Source organism: Odontesthes bonariensis, chromosome 5, assembly GCF_027942865.1.
Source record: "Odontesthes bonariensis isolate fOdoBon6 chromosome 5, fOdoBon6.hap1, whole genome shotgun sequence".
In the NCBI taxonomy this organism is placed as follows: domain Eukaryota; kingdom Metazoa; phylum Chordata; class Actinopteri; order Atheriniformes; family Atherinopsidae; genus Odontesthes; species Odontesthes bonariensis.
This window is the reverse complement of record NC_134510.1, coordinates 9,119,967-9,138,118: the sequence shown is the minus strand read 5'-3', so window position 1 is coordinate 9,138,118 and position 18,152 is coordinate 9,119,967. Positions and strand designations below refer to the sequence as shown.

Genomic DNA, 18,152 nt, shown 5'->3' with positions numbered 1-18,152 from the left:
AACATTGCATATTTTCTTGCAAATGAATATAACAGAAGGGTGTTATCTTCTTTAATTTCTTTGTACTGTTCCCCAGGCCCAGGTAGTCCTTCAGGGGAAGTCGAGGAGTGTGATCATCAGGGAACTCCAAAGGACTAACCTAGATGTCAACCTGGCTGTAAACAACCTTCTGAGCCGGGATGATGAGGATGGAGATGATGGAGATGACACAGCCAGCGAGTCCTACCTCCCTGGAGGTGTGTAAAAAGATGTAGAGAAATTACTTCTTCACAATAAATTTCTTCATAACATTAAATAAATTCAGTATTAGCACAAATGCAACACATTGTAAACACAGCCAGGTTTGTAGCAAATAATATGGATGATTTGATTATGATAAATGTTATAGTCTAGTCAGCATACAACATGATCATAATGAGACTATTTGTGTTTTTTATAGTTCACTCTAACAACTTATTTTGTATTTATTACCCCATGCAGAGGACTTAATGTCCCTGTTGGATGCAGACATTCACTCAGCCCACCCGAGCGTCATCATTGACGCTGATGCCATGTTCTCTGAGGATATCAGCTACTTTGGCTACCCCTCTTTTAGACGCTCCTCACTCTCTCGCCTTGGATCCTCCAGAGGTAACTCAGCAGCTCACTACTTACTAATGAAAGAAAGGCAGGTAGACTTTGGTGGCACTGGTGATGGCTTTTCTTTGTGGGGATGACTTCAGGAGACAAAACGGTCAGAAATCAAGGCACTTTTTAAGTATTGTTGTGTAGATGACTGATATGATTGGAATAAATAATGTAACTGCCTGTTTCTGATATCTTTTTTTTTTACAACTGTAGATGTAATGCAGAACATTACTGATTATCAACTAAGGTGTAGGTATTGACAGAATTGTTGTTAAGAGAAATGTTTTTAGTTTGATATTTTTCTTAATCAAAGTCGTTGAGCTGAATTTATATGAGAAATGTTTGGTGTTGTGTGCTGCATGGCTGTAGTACATACTGTGAGCTCTCTGAGAAAGGCCCGCTCGGCCCACCTGTCTTAACAGGGACCCTTTAAGGCAGTCTAATTTAAAAACCTACTTCGGCTATTTTCCACCCATATGCATGCTTTCTTTCTCTTTATCCACTTCCTCTTCTACCTCACATTTTAACATATGAGCGTGCAAAGTGACTCACCCACAGTATATTTTAGACTCCCACACAGAACTGCAATTGATTGATTTGCATTACAATGATTCTAAAGGAACTTTCTCTCTCAATTCTTAAAACTATGTTGACGGGTCTTTCCCAGAGAGTGGCTTACTTCTATCCCACTGGTGTGACCTTATTGCATACCAGTTCTCCTTCTTCCCTTAGAGCGTGACTCAGAGCTGTTGCGTGAACGTGAGTCTGTATTGAGGTTACGTGAGCGCCGGTGGCTTGATGGGGCTTCTTTTGATACGGAGCGAGGGTCCACCAGCCGCGAAGGTGAGCCAAGCCTCGACAAGAAGAGCATTCCAGTGCAGAGCCCCGTCTCCCTGGGAGAGGAGCTCCAGTGGTGGCCTGACAAGGTTAGACAAGTTGAATAAAAAAATACAGAAGTTTACTGAAGATTACATAGCAAGTGAAGACTGGATTTTATTTTATTTCCTCCATGTGTCTACAACGCGATTGGATTTCTGTTCAGCTCAGCAGACATTTTGCCTTCATCTGACTTTTTTTGATACCTCCAATTCCCTTTTTAGGATGGTGTGAAGTTTGTAAGCATTGGAGCTATGTTCTCAGAGCTGGTAGCTGTGAGCTCCAAAGGAGAGCTTTATCAATGGAAGTGGAATGAACCTGAACCATACAGGAATGCACAGGTGGAATATTCAAATAATCTGAATGGAACTTCCAATTAAATGTGAAATGCAACTTTAAAGCAACACAAATATCATCTATTTCTTATTGTATTGAGGCTGTTAAGTTACTCGTGGGTTTATTACATGTTAGAGACCTTATATTTCTAACTTCTGCTATTTGTCACATAAGAATCCTTCCATTCACCACCCTCGTGTATCCTTCCTGGGCCTGGCCAATGAGAAGATCACCTTACTCTCTGCCAACAGCATCAGAGCCACTGTAGCTACAGAAACCAATAAGGTAGATTGTTCCTGTTCACATAATAACATCGACAAGATTGTTTGTGCAGCCTTGAGACTGTACTTGACTGTAACCTGACATTACTAATTGATTTTTAATGACCTGTTCTTTAATTAATGTTTGTGTGTATTTTGAAGGTGGCCACATGGGTGGATGATACACTGAGCACTGTGGCCTCTAAGCTGGAGCACAGCGCTCAGGCTTTCCCTGAGCTGCAGGGGGAACGCATGGTGTCCCTTCACTGCTGTGCACTTTATACGTGTGCACAGCTGGAGAATAGCCTCTACTGGTGGTGAGAATAGAATCTGTTGTTGGTGACACTATATAAACTGAATGGGAATAAAATTCTTTATAGTGTTGCTCATATTCATTGACAGCATGTAAATTGGTTTGTTTTTACCTAGTTTTAAAACAAACAAGCTAATCATTAAAAGACTGTTCGAAAGTGATGACTTGGTCATGTGAAAGTGAGACTGTTGTATGTGATCTGAAGGGGAAGATTCAAATGTTAGTAACAGTTTACTGCTTTCTTCTTTCTGTAGGGGTGTTGTGCCTTTTAGTCAAAGGAAGAAGATGCTTGAGAAGGCCAGAGCCAAGAACAAAAAGCCAAAGTCCAGTGCTGGCATCTCCTCAATACCCAACATCACTGTGGGAACACAGGTAAGAAAAATGGAGTTTGCACTATTTTAAGCTTGCTTACTTGTTTGCAAAATGATATTTGTTGATAACTGGTACAAGGCCAGTGTAAATCTTGCAGTTAGTGTAAAATAAACATATTGATAAATTTATGGGATTCTTTTTTAGGTATGCTTGAGGAATAACCCCCTCTACCATGCCGGTGCCGTGGCCTTTTCTGTCAGTGCCGGAATTCCCAAAGTAGGCGTTCTCTTGGAGTCTGTTTGGAACATGAACGACAGCTGCAGGTTCCAGCTGCGCTCTCCAGAGAGTCTCAAGAACATGGAGAAGACTACTAAGACCCAGGAAATCAAGTTAGTCTCTTTTTTTTTTTTTTTATTTAATTTAATTTGTTTATTATTGGAAAAGCTCAGTTGTCAGTCTTGATATCCTTTAGTCATTTGTAACATGAAATACGGGCTTGGTTGCCCAGATTTATTTTTCATGTTAAGCTCATGAATTCAAAAGTAAAAACCTGTGTATGCATTTCTATCCATTTTAACCCATAGGATGGAAAGCAAGCCAGAGCTGGTGAAGACTGAGATGGGTCCTCCTCCCTCCCCAGCATCTACCTGCAGTGATACCTCTTCCATTGCTAGCAGTGCCTCGCTGCCCTACAGTACGTCTCTTCTCCTCATGCCGTGTTTCCATCTTAACTATTTGCTCTCAACAGCTCTCGAGTCTCGACTTTCCTATCTCACAGGCACAGAACCAATTTCATAGATTCTGATTCTGATTCTGATAGTCACTCTGCTTTCATTAGTCCTTTGACTTTGAAGCAGATGGTGCACAGGCTTTTTTTTTTCTCTGCCTGTTTTCCTGTGAAGGAAATGTAGCCCGCTTGCTGCATATACTTTGGTACATTTGGCTGCCTTCTTACAACTTCTTATCATATGAACCATATGGCACACTGTCAGTGTGATAATTATTTGTCCTTGGTCCTCACACTTGTTTTTTATAATCTCTTCAGCAATATATATTTACAGCTCTAATTAGCAGTTTAATTTGATGCCTTTAACAGTTCCTTCTATTCATTATCTGTCCCTGATTTATCCTGTCGCAAGTCTATTTGTGATTAGTCAGGGGTGGAGGGTTTGTGCTTCTGCCTGCTGTTACAGGGAGCATTAAAGTGCCTTAAAGCCATTTCTAATTCTTAAATGTATGTCACTATACAACATATGGTAAATAAAAGGTAATACACTGTAATGCTTGCAGAGCGAAGGCGTTCTACCCCAGCTCCAAAAGAAGAAGAGAAGGTGAATGAGGAGCAGTGGCCTCTCAGGGAGGTGGTCTTTGTGGAGGATGTTAAGAACGTTCCCGTGGGAAAGGTGGGTGGATCTAAAACAAAGATGTAATTTATATTTCTGTCCTTCCTGGACTTTGTTGGCTTTTTACATAATTGTTGCAGCCTACAAAGCTTGAATTTATGGCACTTTTCTCTTCACTACATTTTTTTTTCCTGTTTGTTTTTTTTCCCCCATTCATTAAAAACATTAAGTTGAGCAATCTATGCTTCATTTGTTTCTGAGTAAGTGCTTCTGGAGGAATTTTACACCGTGAAGGAAAATGTTTTTGCAGCTCAAACTCTACAGCAAGTACAGAATAAAAAAAACAAAAAAAACAAACATTTGCACTGAACATTGGATGTCAACAGTGACAAATCTGTTTTCTTTTTTCTGTTATTGTAAGAACTGAAAAGAGAACATTGAGAAGCTGAACTGTATAGAACATGGCAACAAATGGACTGGGATGCCTCTCAACATGTTTACCACACAGAACACTTCAGAACTAATTAGTCTCACAGGTATTCATCAGCGCTTTATTTCTCTATTAATTGCGTAAACAAAGCAAAAAATGAGGGGTTTCGTGTTTATTTGAACAAGATTCAGCATACATGCGAGTGTGTGATCCAAGGTCAAGTTCATTTAATCTTAACACATTCCAGATTTCCCCACAACTCCAATCCAATTCAGTCCAATCCAGCTAATGAATGCAACATGGTCAGAAATCACAGGCACAGTTCTGTGTTTTACCACCATAACTCTGAAGATACAATCACACTTGAAATATTCACCTCCTGTAAATTTGCCATGTTTACAGATTATTCACTGTGTCCCTGACCTGTAAATCAGCTGCTGCTAAGTTGGCATGAGTTAAGCAGCTGCTACGTCAAAACTGATGAAATCTGATCAGAAAATGCAGCTCTGACAGCAGGACAAGGACGGGGAGCATAATCTTTAATAACAGCTAAACGTTGCAAGACTTTTTCCTCCACTGGCTCTTCGCTGGCTGCACTTTTACTTACTATTGATGTACCCCAGAGGCTGGATGAGAGATACAGCAGTTTAGGACTGAATAATTGGAGATTGTGGATGTGCATGTGAAAATCTGACTCAACCTTTGACAGGAAAGCAGTGACATCATTCTGGAGGCATGGCAACGAAACACAGTAATTGGTCAAATTCACAGGAAAGTTGCATTAATTGGACAAATTTGTAAGGTTTTTCAGCATTCATGGATAGAAGACAGAACTCTACAGATGTAGTCATTTCTCGAAATGGGAAAATAATTAAGTTTGTGTCCCTTGCTTACAGATTGTTTGGTGTAATGGGAACGTTTTCAAAATGTATAACCTTCAAATGACCCTCTAGGTGCTTAAAGTGGATGGTGCGTATGTTGCGGTGAAGTTTCCTGGAACATCAAGCAGCATGACCAATCAGAGCAGTGCGGCGGCTCCCACTGACTCAGACCCGTCATCGCTGTTGCAGGACTGTAGGCTCCTCAGAATAGATGAACTACAGGTAGGTGCATGAAAGTCCAAAGTTGAACATTGCTTGTCTTTATCTCAGTATTTGAAATATAATTGAAATGGAGCATTTGTCCGGCTTCCATTCCTTTTCATTTTGGTTGTCTTCTCCATCGATCTGTTTGACAGGTGGTCAAAACTGGCGGAACTCCTAAGGTTCCAGATTGTTTTCAGCGAACACCTAAAAAGCTCTGTATTCCAGAGAAGGCAGAAATTCTTGCTGTAAATGTTGACTCCAAAGGTGAGTCTTTTAAAAAGAAGTGTCAGTTGATGGTCAGTTTATCTTGTTTTACAATTCAGTGCAGAATTTTTCCCAAATATTGAATATATCTGTCCATCTTCCAGGAGTCCACGCAGTGCTGAAAACTGGTAACTGGGTAAGATACTGTATCTTTGACCTGGCCACAGGCAAAGCTGAGCAGGAGAATAACTTTCCTACTAGTAACCTGGCTTTCCTGGGGCAGAGTGAGCGCAATGTGGCCATCTTCACTGCAGGACAGGTGAGAAGGCCTCCTCAGGAGCTGCAGCATTTCTGCAGTTTTAACTGACTGACTAATTAACTGGAAGCTAAGCCTAAAATTTGAATATATTTTTTATTTTTTTCCCCCTCCAGGAGTCTCCCATCATCCTTAGAGATGGAAATGGCACAATCTACCCTATGGCCAAAGACTGCATGGGTGGGATTCGAGATCCTGATTGGTTGGACCTGCCACCCATTAACAGCCTGGGAATGGGGGTTCACTCTCTAGTCAATCTCCCGTCTAACTCCACGATTAAAAAGAAAGCTGCTATTATAATTATGGCTGTCGAGGTAGATATAATCTCATAAATCCAGACTATAAAAAACAAGACTTCCTAATAGCTCAATGACAGATGATGTCTAAATGATTATTAGAAGTAATCACGGAGGCTCTTTGCTGTTTTCAGAAACAGACGCTGATGCAGCATGTTCTGCGTTGTGACTACGAAGCTTGTCGGCAGTATCTGGTGAACCTTGAGCAGGCCTTCCTTTTGGATCAGGGCAGCCAGGCGCTTGGAGCACTTCTTGGCCACCGATGTGATGGAAACCGTAACATCCTGCATGCTGCCGTTTCTGTCTGCTTCCCCGTTAGTAACAAGGAAACCAAAGAGGAGGAAGGTTAGTGTCAGATTTGGATGTCTGTGACTTATGCTTTATCTGTATTTTTGATTATTTGCCTTTTTTATTAGATTTTTTTTTTAAAAAGGCAGAAAAGAAGAAAGTTGTGGAAAAGATTAACTTTTAACAGCATATTTGTGCTTAAAATATGTCCCAGTGTACTGATTGCCTGCTTCTTGTTGACTTCTCTCAATTTTAAATGACCAAGTTGTTTCATTTCAGAGGCTGAAAGGTCGGAGAGAAACACATTTGCAGAGCGTCTGTCTGCTGTAGAGGCGATTGCCAATGCCATCTCTGTGGTTTCAAGCAACAGTTCTGGAAATAGGACTGGCTCCTCCAGTAGCAGAGGGTAAATTACCAGTTAGATTGTGTTTTGTGGTACAAGAAAAAATTAATGCAGAAAATGTCATGATTGTGCAAGGCATAATACGAGGGAGGAGTTTGCCTGCTGTCCATTTTTAGGGAACAGTTTCTTTAGTAAAATGGAAACATGAGCAAGATTGTTGAGGTCATTTTCTGTGCTGTCAACAGGCTTCGTCTAAGAGAGATGATGCGGAGGTCTTTAAGGGCAGCAGGTCTTGGTCGTCACGAGTCTGGCCCATCGTCCAGTGACCATCAGGACCCTGTTTCCCCACCCATTGCCCCACCCAGTTGGGTCCCTGACCCTCCACCAATGGACCCTGGTTAGTAGATCAGAACAAGACTGCATAGTTGGTGAAACACGTTTACAGCCGTGTGGAGATTTGTCATTTTAGTAATAATGCAAACTGTAATTATTTAATCAACAGACGGAGACATTGACTTCATTCTAGCACCAGCTGTTGGTTCACTCACCACTGCCTCCACTGGTACCAGCCAGGGACCCAGCACCTCCACCATACCAGGTACACAGCATCTTCATTATGCGTTACTTGAAGTAGGGATGTCCCGATCAGGTTTTTTTTTTTTTGCCTCAGTCATTTGATTTTGAGTATCTGCCGATACCGAGTCCCGATCCAAAACTTCTACAGTACATAAAAAAAATGAAGAACGGCGAATAAACAGATCCAGGATGTCCCTGATTTTTTTTTTTTTAATTATTTTATCATTTAACACTTATAAACAGAGCATTCTGTGAGGTAGCTTGAACAAAAATAGTAATCAAGTCTAATATAAAAACTAGCAGCAGCTCAACTTGAAATACCTGGCAGGCATGTAAACAAATAAGCAAATAAAACTGCACTCCTAATTCTTACTCTCCTCCTCTGGCTTCACAGAAGGAAATGTACGTTTTTCTCGATGAAAACCAACATCTCTACCTTGTCAGGTTTGAGCCTGTTCCTGTTCTCATCAAGGATGTTAGCAATGTCCTTGACACCTCTTGAAATCCCAAGTTTGCATATCTCACAGTTTGCATTCGCAACTTTTTTGTCATCCACTTTAAAATACCTCCACACCGCGGACATTCGTGCCCCAGCTTCAAGCTGCTGCCGTGTTCTGCTTCGCTTTACGGCATGCAGCAAAGTGACATCATGCCGCATGCGTTGATTCTGTGTGTAGTTGAGACCATAGACATAAAAATTTGGGGAGTTATAATTATTGCAGTTGGAGATATACACCTTCCTCAGTCAAAATAAATGCAGCGTGGAGGCATTGGAGACCCATCCAAGATGACGGCCGCGCTGATACGTCAGCTCCAATAGGCAGCGTCAGTCTATGAAGCGTCTACGTATATTATGTCTATGATTGAGACGGTCTGACTCTGTACCACCACATAACAGTAAATACTAAGCTGTTATTTTTTCCCATTTGTTTTGAAATATTATGTTCTGATTTTAAAAAATAATAATAATGAGGATAAATATACCTATCGCTGATCGGGATGAAACGTCCAATACCGATCGAGTCAGAAACCACGTGATCGGATCGGGACATCCCTAACTTGAAGGTAACGGATGAAAAACTAAGTACTTATGCTGCCTTAGGTCCCTACTGATGTCTATGGTTAAAGCCACATTTAGTTTACATGATTTTAGTTGTAGTCGGATCATTGTATTTGCAGTACAATATGTTCTTGTGTTGTGATGGGGAAATTTAAAGTCCTAGTTGGTTCGCACCACAAGAACAATCCGTCCTGCTGTCCCTTCATCCCATCTTTTGTATTCTGATTGGCTGTAACACCTCACTGACATCTCATTGAACAATTCCTCCCCTCCCAGCTAGATATTTGGAGACGAGGACGTGTCTCTGAGCATAAAAGGTTACGCCTTTAACATGTTCACACCTATCCATTGGTGGACCTCGATTTGCCTCAGATGTGGGCCTTATATCTGCAACATGAAAATTGGGCTTAAGGCCTCGGTATGCTACTCCGTCGCTATGATAGGAAGGAGCTAAACCGGAAAAGTGATTCCGGAAATTATGTTGTTAGCCGACCCATCACAACCCTTGCGGTCTCCGTCGCCTCGATGGATAGATAGGAATTTTGGCCGACGCACACAAGCGACGGAGAGCGTCTCCGTGGCCCTCCGTAGCCTTTCCCGGACAACCATAAATCAGGCTTTGACATCTTGTTGTGTGATCGTGGCTTGACTAATCAGAACTTGTTGCTTGCATATATTTGATGTCTGACTGTGTTGTCTGTGTGTGCAGGGCCATCAACTGAGCCATCTGTGGTTGAATCTAAAGACAGGAAGGCCAATGCCCACCTTATTTTAAAGCTGATGTGTGACAGTGTTGTTTTGAGGCCACACCTACGGGAGCTGCTCTCTGCAAAGTAGGTTTCTTCATTGGTATCAACATGCCTTTTTAAAACAAACAAAAAACAAACAGATTTGTTGCCTGTTTTGTGTCTGTCCCTGTCTCTCTAAAGTGCTTGCATATATTGTTGCAAATTGTTTAACAGAGATGCCAGAGGAATGACCCCATTCATGTTGGCTGTCAGTGGGAGAGCCTACCCAGCGGCTATTACGGTGCTTGAGGCTGCTCAAAAAATGGCCAAAGGTGAGTAAATAATTTAGCTTAGTGTTGTGAACTTATCATTTAAAGGGAGGTTTTACACTGATAACAAACCTGTATTAAATTACGGGCGTGTTATGTCATCCTGACACAGGAAAATGAATGTATTTACAGCCAGCATTCTCCTCTTTAAATAAGTTCCAGGAAAGCGACACACTTTCTGTGACACTGATGTAACTTTAAGTGATTAGGTGATAGCTGGAACATTGGAGCTTTTCCATCCATTATGTGAATACTGGCCTATTTTGCTGCCCTGCTTCCAGCAGCTAGCTCAAATTTTTCACTGGCATACCTCTGTTTCCATACTTTCCTTTTCTTTCTCAAATGTCTTGAATGCAGTGGGTGACCCGGGCATTGCAGAAAAAGAGGATGCAGATTCTGTGTTTATGGAAATGATTTGCCCCTCGGGAACCAACCCAGATGATTCTCCACTGTATGTTCTCTGCTGCAACGACACCTGCAGCTTCACTTGGACTGGAGCTGAACACATTAACCAGGTCAGAACTGAAATTTAGACTTGACACAAGAAAAAGTGCTCATGTCTGAGAAGTAATGTTTAACTGTGGAGTGCATGTAAAAGTTCCTATATAGATGATGATTAGTTGCAATTTGACTTTTTTTTTTTTTTTTTTAATTAAATTTTTTTATTATTATTTTTTTTAAATTCCACTTGTTTTGTTTCTAGGACATATTTGAGTGTCGAACATGTGGCTTGCTGGAGTCCCTCTGTTGCTGCACTGAGTGTGCGAGAGTCTGCCACAAAGGACACGACTGCAAGTAAGTCTTAGTTTTGAGCTCAGCCCCTTTCTGTCTTTATTAAGGCTTCAGTCATTCTAATTGCTTTTGATTACCCATGTTTTTGGTCATGTGATTTAAGATTGGTTATTTCCATTCTTTTCAAGGCTGAAAAGAACTTCTCCTACAGCATATTGTGACTGTTGGGAGAAGTGCAAGTGTAAAACACTGATAGCTGGCCAGAAGGCTGCTCGCCTGGATTTGCTGTACAGGTTACTCACAACCACAAACCTGGTCACCACACCAAACAGCAGGTAAGACTTCCATGCACTCTACATTTGACTTAGTGCTATTGTATTTACCCTATTTTGTTCTGATTCAGTGTCCCAATTTGATTTGATTTCCAAGTGAAGAAAGACGGTTTATATGTCTGACTTGTGTTTTCATCTGTAGGGGGGAGCATATTTTACTGTTCCTGGTGCAGACTGTTGCCAGGCAAAGTGTTGAACACTGTCAGTATAGACCGCCACGTATCAGAGAAGACAGGAACCGCAAGGCTGCCAATGCAGAAGGTGAGTTCAATTGCACTCTCATTTACCAACCTTTTGAACAATCATGGCAAAGTAACTGACATATTTCACCAACATTCATTTTAATTATATTTTCTTGTTAGGCAAAATTTTTTTTCCCCCATTATTCCACAAATATATCTATTATATCCTTCATGCAGACTCTGATATGCCGGATCATGACCTTGAACCTCCTCGCTTTGCTCAGCTGGCACTGGAGAGGGTCCTACAAGATTGGAATGCCCTCAAATCCATGATTATGTTTGGTTCTCAGGAAAATAAAGACCCGTAAGTATCGGAGTAAATTTGTAATTTGGCTGCTAAAGACATTGAGCACCTTGTATGATGCACTTTTTGCTGTGTGCAAAACTCAACATCAGTTTGTCTTTTATAAACATTACTGCTAAAATGAAAATATTTTTATTGAAGCTGATTGAAAGGGTTGGTACAGCACTGTTTCCAAAAAAGTTGAGTCACTCTACTTTTAATTGAGGGTTGTATAAACGACACCACTGGTTGCATCAGTTCTCATTCAAAGACTTTGGGAACTGAACAAGACACATTTTCTCATTCACACTTGATGGAGGATTTCAGCAGTACCTCCATCGGATGTGGTTTTTGAAGAATGACAATGTTGGCACAAAATGATATTGGGACAGCAGCACATTAGTTGTTCAACTTTAAACTTGACACATATAAACTTACATGTGAGGTGCATTCAGCTCTGACATTGTCCCATAATAAAGCACAACACACACAAATGCGTATAAAGTTTTTAACAAATCAAAGTTAAATGGATTTTGATGTAAAGCTCTGAATGCCAATAGACTGATCAATTTTTACTCTATTTACTGTACTATCAGCAGTGTAAAGCGGATTATGCAGTAAATCCAAACCAAGTATAAAAACACATTTTCTGCATTAAAATGCATACTGAATGTGTTTATGTTCACGAAGCAGCGTGATGTGTGCAGATTGCGCTGCTGCAACTGCATGACTTTGTTCTGTGGCATTAAAAGTTTGCACGTATGATAAATTCCCTCTTTGTCACACATAATTTTGTCACAAGAGTCAGTGAATTGGGGGGAACGTTTTTACAGCCAATTTAAATTTTGAATTTAACATGGACCAGGCCAAAATCTAGCCATGCTGAAAAGAAGGCACTTTTACCTTGAGGCTCAACAAACCTCGCTGACTTCATTATTTTCTCTCGCTAGTTTACAGCTGAGCTGTGTGTGTGTCTACTTACTTTTCTATATTAATAAGGTCCAAAAATGAGGAGCCCATTATACTGTTATATCCCACATGCTTTTTTACTTAGGTTTTTTTGGGCACTAGAGGCCTTTTTTCCACAGTAGGTAGACAGGAAGAGGGGGAGGGAGAGTGGGGGCAGACATACAGCACAGGGCCCGAGGCCGGAACTCTGAATATGGGTCACCTCAACCAGTTGAGCTGTACGAGGCCCTGGGACCCACATGTTTTAAGGGATTTTTGAAGGTCAAGACTTGGTTTTATGGTCGGTGTTAGAATTATTTAGGTTTAGGGTTAGGCATTAAGCTGTGATGGTGAGAGTAGGGGGCAATGCAATTATGCCAATGGTGAATCACAATAAACATTGTTGGTGTTTTTCAACTATTCTTCTGTTGCTCTTTTTTACTTGATGTTGGCATTTCATCCAAAAATGTTTCCCTGTTTCAATGCATGTTTTGTTTTTTTTTAAGAATTAAAAAAAAAATTTTTATATAAATTTTGTAAAAAACCGGTTTAATCCAAGTTATAGGTTCATTCTTTACATTTATGAATTAAATATTATTTTCCCTTCCACACGGTCTGTTACACAGGTTGGTGATCTGTTACAGCTGATAAACAGACTTGCATATTTTCTGTGTTCCCAGACTTAGTGCCAGCAGCAGAATTGCCCACCTCCTGCCTGAAGAACAGGTCTACTTGAATCAGCAGAGCGGCACCATTCGCCTTGACTGTTTCACGCACTGCCTCATTGTCAAGTGCGCTCCTGACATCACTGTGAGTCGCTTTGGTTTTTCAGGGGGGAAAAAAACACCTAAAGATTCCACCTCAGTTGTGGCCCTTAATGCATTTTCTAAGTTTTGATTACTTTGAAACTGTTTGAATTATGTTCCAATAAAGGTCTGTTGGTTGAATTTATTTTTTCTTTCTCATGTATTAGTTCATAGACACTTTACTGGGTACTCTGGTAAAGGAGCTGCAGAACAAGTACACTCCTGGCCGGAGAGAGGAGGCAGTCAACGTCACCAGGAGGTTCCTGCGCTCTGTTGCCCGCGTGTTTGTTATTCTTAGCGTGGAGATGGCTTCATCCAAGAAGAAAAAGTAAGAAAACTGTTTGCAGATTAAAATTCATGTGTAGATATATGTTGGTATATTGCTATAATTCGCTGCCTAAAGGAGTTTTGTATATTGATTTTTTTAAAGTAAACTGTGGCAAATTTGTAATGCATTTTCATATCATTAGCTTTTTCACATTAATCTTATTGTGTAATCATTTATTCATAATTTATTTATGAACCCCGGTAGTATCTGATTGTCACGGTTTCCTTTTGTAAAGGACGTTACAGTGGTTTTTTTTTTTTTTTTTTATTCCGCTAAAGGAAAAAAGAAAGGAAATACTGAAGCCCCTTTTCTTTTCATTTAGAGAATTCAGCCAGCTCATGCAGGAGATGCTGTTTAAATATTTATGGGTAGTTTCAACCATCCAGTCTTTAACTGCACCCAATTATTATTTTATATATTTTCCTTTTTTTGGACAAAACCTTAAAATAAGTAACTCAGACAGCTCTAATACCATCACATGCATATACAGTTTGCCTACACATTTGACAACAGTTTGGCGCGATTTTCTCGACTGATAGAAGGACTAATTTTGTCTTCCTCTTGATTCCTTTTACATAGCAACTTTATCCCCCAGCCCATTGGGAAATGTCGGCGTGTTTTCCAGGCTCTCTTGCCCTATGCTGTGGAAGAGCTTTGCAATGTGGCAGAGTCGCTCATTGTTCCAGTGCGAATGGGTATCGCAAGACCTACAGCTCCTTTCACTTTGGCCAGCACCAGCATTGATGCAGTCCAGGGCAGCGAGGAGCTTTTCTCTGTTGAACCGTTGCCTCCCAGACCCTCACCTGACCAGTCCAGCAGGTTGGTTTTATGTTTGTTTTCTCCTCAGGTGGAGTCCAAAAAAAAGTTGTTTTTGTATTGCATTTGGGGGGGTGGGGGGGAATATATATATTTTGCTCTTACGGTTCGAGTAAACTGGGGTACGGTCAGCTGAATTAACGAAACGCCTGTTTTCCAAACCATTGAACCATGGAAAATACATTTTTCTGTTTCATTTGGTCTAATGACTTGGCTTGTTTTATCTGTTTCCAGCTCAAGCCAAACTGCTGCCTCTTATATCATCAGAAATCCTCAGCCTCGGCGCAGCAGCCAGTCTCAGCCTGTTAGAGGAAGAGACGAGGAGCAGGACGACATTGTATCAGCAGATGTGGAAGAGGTGGGCATTCTCATAAAAAAAAAAATCATTAAGACAATATTAACTTTGGATCCAAGTGTTTCCGTGACATTCTCAGAACTGAACCAATGCTGTTCATCTGGTTTCCGGTTCTCTGATTTTTCTGTACCGTTCTTGCTGCATAATTTCTGGCTGGGATTGTTCTCAACATTTTCTTAGTTGGAATCTGATTACCGTAAATTCCGGACTATAAGCCGCTACTTTTTTCCCAGGCTTGGAGCACCGCGGCTTACAATACGATGTGGCTCATTTTTTATTTTTTTTTAATTTTTTTTCATGACGCCATAAATCTAACACACGTACACTACTAAATTATTTTAAATTAGTCATTTGTACTCACCCTCAACATGGAAAACAAACAAAGAAATGCATATGATGCAGCTTTTAAATTAAAGGCGATCAATCTGGCTGTTGAAGAAGAAAACATAGTTGCTGCACGTAATCTTGGCATCAATGAATCGATGGTGAGACGGTGTAGATTTTTCTTTTTTACCCGCCGTGTTACAGGCACAGTTCGGAAATTTTTTTTATTTTTGCAGTATGTATTTGTTTATGTTACCATGCGCATTTAATTAAAAGTTTAAAAATCCTCACATGAAACATCTTTCTGTAACAATTTACGGTATGTTGTTTGTCGCTCAGGTTGAAGTTGTAGAGGGAGTAGCTGGTGAGGAAGACCATCACGATGACCAAGAGGAACAGGGCGAGGAAAATGTCGAAGCAGAGGGGCAGCACGATGAGCACGATGAGGATGGTGAGACGCATTCTTCTTTTCCGTGGAAACTGCAGTACAATTGGACACATTGATTTGGCTCCAGAATGAAATAATTTCCTAAATCCTTATCCACCATGCATGAAGCCTCATGGTGTTTTTTTTGTCTGGGTTCTTAGGAAGTGATATGGAGTTGGACCTGCTGGCAGCAGCGGAAACTGAGAGCGACAGTGAAAGTAACCACAGCAATCAGGATAATGCGAGTGGCCGCAGGAGTGTGGTCACAGCAGCAACTGCTGGCTCTGAAGCAGGTTGGTCAACGGCTGTTTTTAATTTGTCACTTTGAATCTAATGCAAGATTTCTTTTAAATCCCTTTCTTTAGAAAACATTCCCTTCAGTATTTAGCTGTGGTCGTTTTTGAAAATGTTTTAGGGAAATGCAATCACCTCTTTCAAGTGAAATCTTTCCAGTTTTTGTAAGGCTCCTGAAGTTCATTTTAAAGAAATCACATAGATGGACTATGGTTTATTTTTCCATGAAGTCAGCCCTTTCTGGTGCCTAATGGGCAGCATTTTTGGATTGTGGGGATTGTATTTGGAGAGCTAATGATACAGCAGACAAAATGGTCCCTGGCTGAATACCCGATGTATTTCATTTGCAGGCAGTAGGGTGTCCTTGGCATTTCCTATTTTTGGTATGAGCTCCTCTTTACTTCAATGCATACACAGAAGTCAGGGCAAGAGTGAATTTGCAAAGTGCATACACAGTTTCCTTCTGAGAGTTCCCTCCGTTTGTTCCCTTCTCACATTTCACTGTTACCGTTTCTCATTTTTAACTAAAACTTTCCATCATCACAAACGTCGTCTTTCACCCAAATTAACAAACTAATCCACTTGTAATATTTCCAAAAGGTGTGGTGTTTTTTCCCCTCTTTAGTTTATGTAAAATGTGTTTACCCGACTAATAATATTGGTGTTTTGTTTACTTTTGTTCTGACAAGGGAGGCATTGTTGTTCTCTCTCTCCAGTGACATCTTTAAATATGAAAAAAAAGTAGATAAAATTTAGTATAAAACCATGTGGTATTTAGCACAAGTTGATCGAGAGAGTGCAGCTATTGTTTTGACTTGATGCCTTACGATTGTCACTGTCGTATTAGCGTTGTTCTGCCTTGTAGTGGTGTGATTCACTAACCCGCATTGCTGCCTCTATAAATCTGATTTGAAAGCCAGAAAGGAGAGAGAGATGAAGGTGAACAGGAAAGCATTAAACTCGTTTTCTGTTACTTGTTTTCTTCATCCCTTTTCTTTCCGGCTAAAGGTGCCAGCAGTGTCCCTGCCTTCTTTTCAGAGGATGACTCCCAGTCCAACGACTCAAGTGACTCGGACAGCAGCAGCAGCCAGAGTGATGATGTTGACCAAGAGACATTCCTTTTAGATGAGCCACTAGAAAGGACTACAAGTGCTTCGCATGCTAATAGTGCAGCCCAGGCTCCTCGCTCCATGCAGTGGGCTGTTAGAAACACCCCCAACCAAAGGGCGAGTGGTAGCGCTCCGTCCAGCTCTTCAACAACAGCTGGTCAGTAAACAAATGCCTTTTTCTTTTCTTTTTGTCTTGCAATCTTCCTTGACATTTTTACTGATGTGTTGAAGGACTGGTCACAGAATTGAAGTTTCTAAACTGTATCTGTTATAACCTTTTTATTATTATTATTTTTTGTTCACACAGCGAGCTCCACGGGCTTGATATATATAGACCCCACCAACTTGCGCCGCTCCAGTGCAATCAGCTCTAGTGCTGCAGCGGCAGCGGCAGCTTTGGAAGCCAGCAACTCCAGCAGCTACCTGACATCGGCCAGCAGTCTTGCCCGTGCCTATAGCATTGTCATCAGGCAGATATCGGACCTCATGAGTTTGATTCCCAAGTATAACCATCTTGTCTACTCCCAGTATCCTGCTGCCGTAAAGCTCTCCTACCAAGATGCCGTCAACCTGCAGGTACTACAGATCAGGCTAAAATGGGTTCCACTGCCATATAAAAGCATCAAGATGCTTTTGAAAAGCATAAAGATATCAATCTAGACATAAACACAACAGAGAAATGCTCAATTGTTAAACATCGGGAGTTAAATTCCTGTGAATCACATTATTAATTTACACTGTTCTTTTACATTATCTTCAAAAAAATGTCATTGACTAAATTACGACTAAAAAGAGCTATTTGACCTTTCTACCAGAACTATGTTGAAGAAAAGCTCATTCCCACGTGGAATTGGATGGTTTCCATCATGGATTCCACTGAGGCTCAGTTGCGATATGGCTCAGCTCTGTCATCTGCTGGAGACCCCGGTCACCCCAGTCACCCGCTCCACGCCTCTCAGCATTCAGCGCGCAGGGAGCGCATGACTGCTCGGGAGGAGGCCAGCCTCCGCACTCTGGAAGGGCGCAGGTATACTTTTCCTTTTAACACTACTTAATGTGATTAGTGGATTAATTTGTTGAAACATTTTATAAAAACAGGAATAAAAAATAAGTAAGAGCCAATTCTTTAAAATGCAACTCTATGTAGTTTGCTCCATACACTCACCTGTTCTGTGTCTGTTTCAGGAGAGCAGCCACACTGTTGACCGCCCGTCAAGGCATGATGTCAGCACGGGGCGACTTCTTGAACTATGCCCTTTCACTGATGCGCTCCCACAATGATGAGCATTCTGATGTGCTTCCTGTCCTGGATGTGTGCTCGCTGAAACACGTGGCCTACGTTTTCCAGGCTCTTATCTATTGGATAAAGGCTATGAACCAGCAAACCACCCTGGATACGCCACAGATGGATAGAAAGAGGTAAAAGAGGGAAAA

The 18,152-nt window shown here is 41.1% G+C and overlaps 1 protein-coding gene across 13 annotated transcripts in view; it reads left to right on the top strand.

Annotated features, from left to right (window-relative positions):
* ubr5 (ubiquitin protein ligase E3 component n-recognin 5) overlaps positions 1-18,152 on the top strand; it is a 42,479-nt gene that overhangs the window by 11,695 nt on the left and 12,632 nt on the right. For 6 of the 13 annotated variants that reach the window (XM_075464789.1, XM_075464783.1, XM_075464778.1 and 3 more), the window contains 36 exons: positions 77-236; positions 481-630; positions 1,342-1,553; positions 1,728-1,844; positions 2,014-2,124; positions 2,262-2,416; positions 2,667-2,784; positions 2,929-3,113; positions 3,309-3,418; positions 4,015-4,127; positions 5,451-5,600; positions 5,735-5,846; positions 5,951-6,105; positions 6,219-6,416; positions 6,533-6,743; positions 6,966-7,092; positions 7,275-7,426; positions 7,532-7,627; positions 9,375-9,498; positions 9,628-9,725; positions 10,080-10,237; positions 10,426-10,517; positions 10,643-10,789; positions 10,929-11,047; positions 11,206-11,332; positions 12,940-13,069; positions 13,233-13,393; positions 13,973-14,212; positions 14,444-14,567; positions 15,228-15,339; positions 15,477-15,608; positions 15,960-15,992; positions 16,618-16,875; positions 17,026-17,294; positions 17,534-17,745; positions 17,904-18,137. In XM_075464789.1, the coding sequence (XP_075320904.1) occupies positions 77-236; positions 481-630; positions 1,342-1,553; positions 1,728-1,844; positions 2,014-2,124; positions 2,262-2,416; positions 2,667-2,784; positions 2,929-3,113; positions 3,309-3,418; positions 4,015-4,127; positions 5,451-5,600; positions 5,735-5,846; positions 5,951-6,105; positions 6,219-6,416; positions 6,533-6,743; positions 6,966-7,092; positions 7,275-7,426; positions 7,532-7,627; positions 9,375-9,498; positions 9,628-9,725; positions 10,080-10,237; positions 10,426-10,517; positions 10,643-10,789; positions 10,929-11,047; positions 11,206-11,332; positions 12,940-13,069; positions 13,233-13,393; positions 13,973-14,212; positions 14,444-14,567; positions 15,228-15,339; positions 15,477-15,608; positions 15,960-15,992; positions 16,618-16,875; positions 17,026-17,294; positions 17,534-17,745; positions 17,904-18,137 (5,402 nt within the window). The remainder of the gene's footprint in view (positions 1-76; positions 237-480; positions 631-1,341; positions 1,554-1,727; positions 1,845-2,013; positions 2,125-2,261; positions 2,417-2,666; positions 2,785-2,928; positions 3,114-3,308; positions 3,419-4,014; positions 4,128-5,450; positions 5,601-5,734; positions 5,847-5,950; positions 6,106-6,218; positions 6,417-6,532; positions 6,744-6,965; positions 7,093-7,274; positions 7,427-7,531; positions 7,628-9,374; positions 9,499-9,627; positions 9,726-10,079; positions 10,238-10,425; positions 10,518-10,642; positions 10,790-10,928; positions 11,048-11,205; positions 11,333-12,939; positions 13,070-13,232; positions 13,394-13,972; positions 14,213-14,443; positions 14,568-15,227; positions 15,340-15,476; positions 15,609-15,959; positions 15,993-16,617; positions 16,876-17,025; positions 17,295-17,533; positions 17,746-17,903; positions 18,138-18,152) is intronic. The other 7 variants (XM_075464785.1, XM_075464788.1, XM_075464786.1 and 4 more) reach the window with 4 other exon arrangements.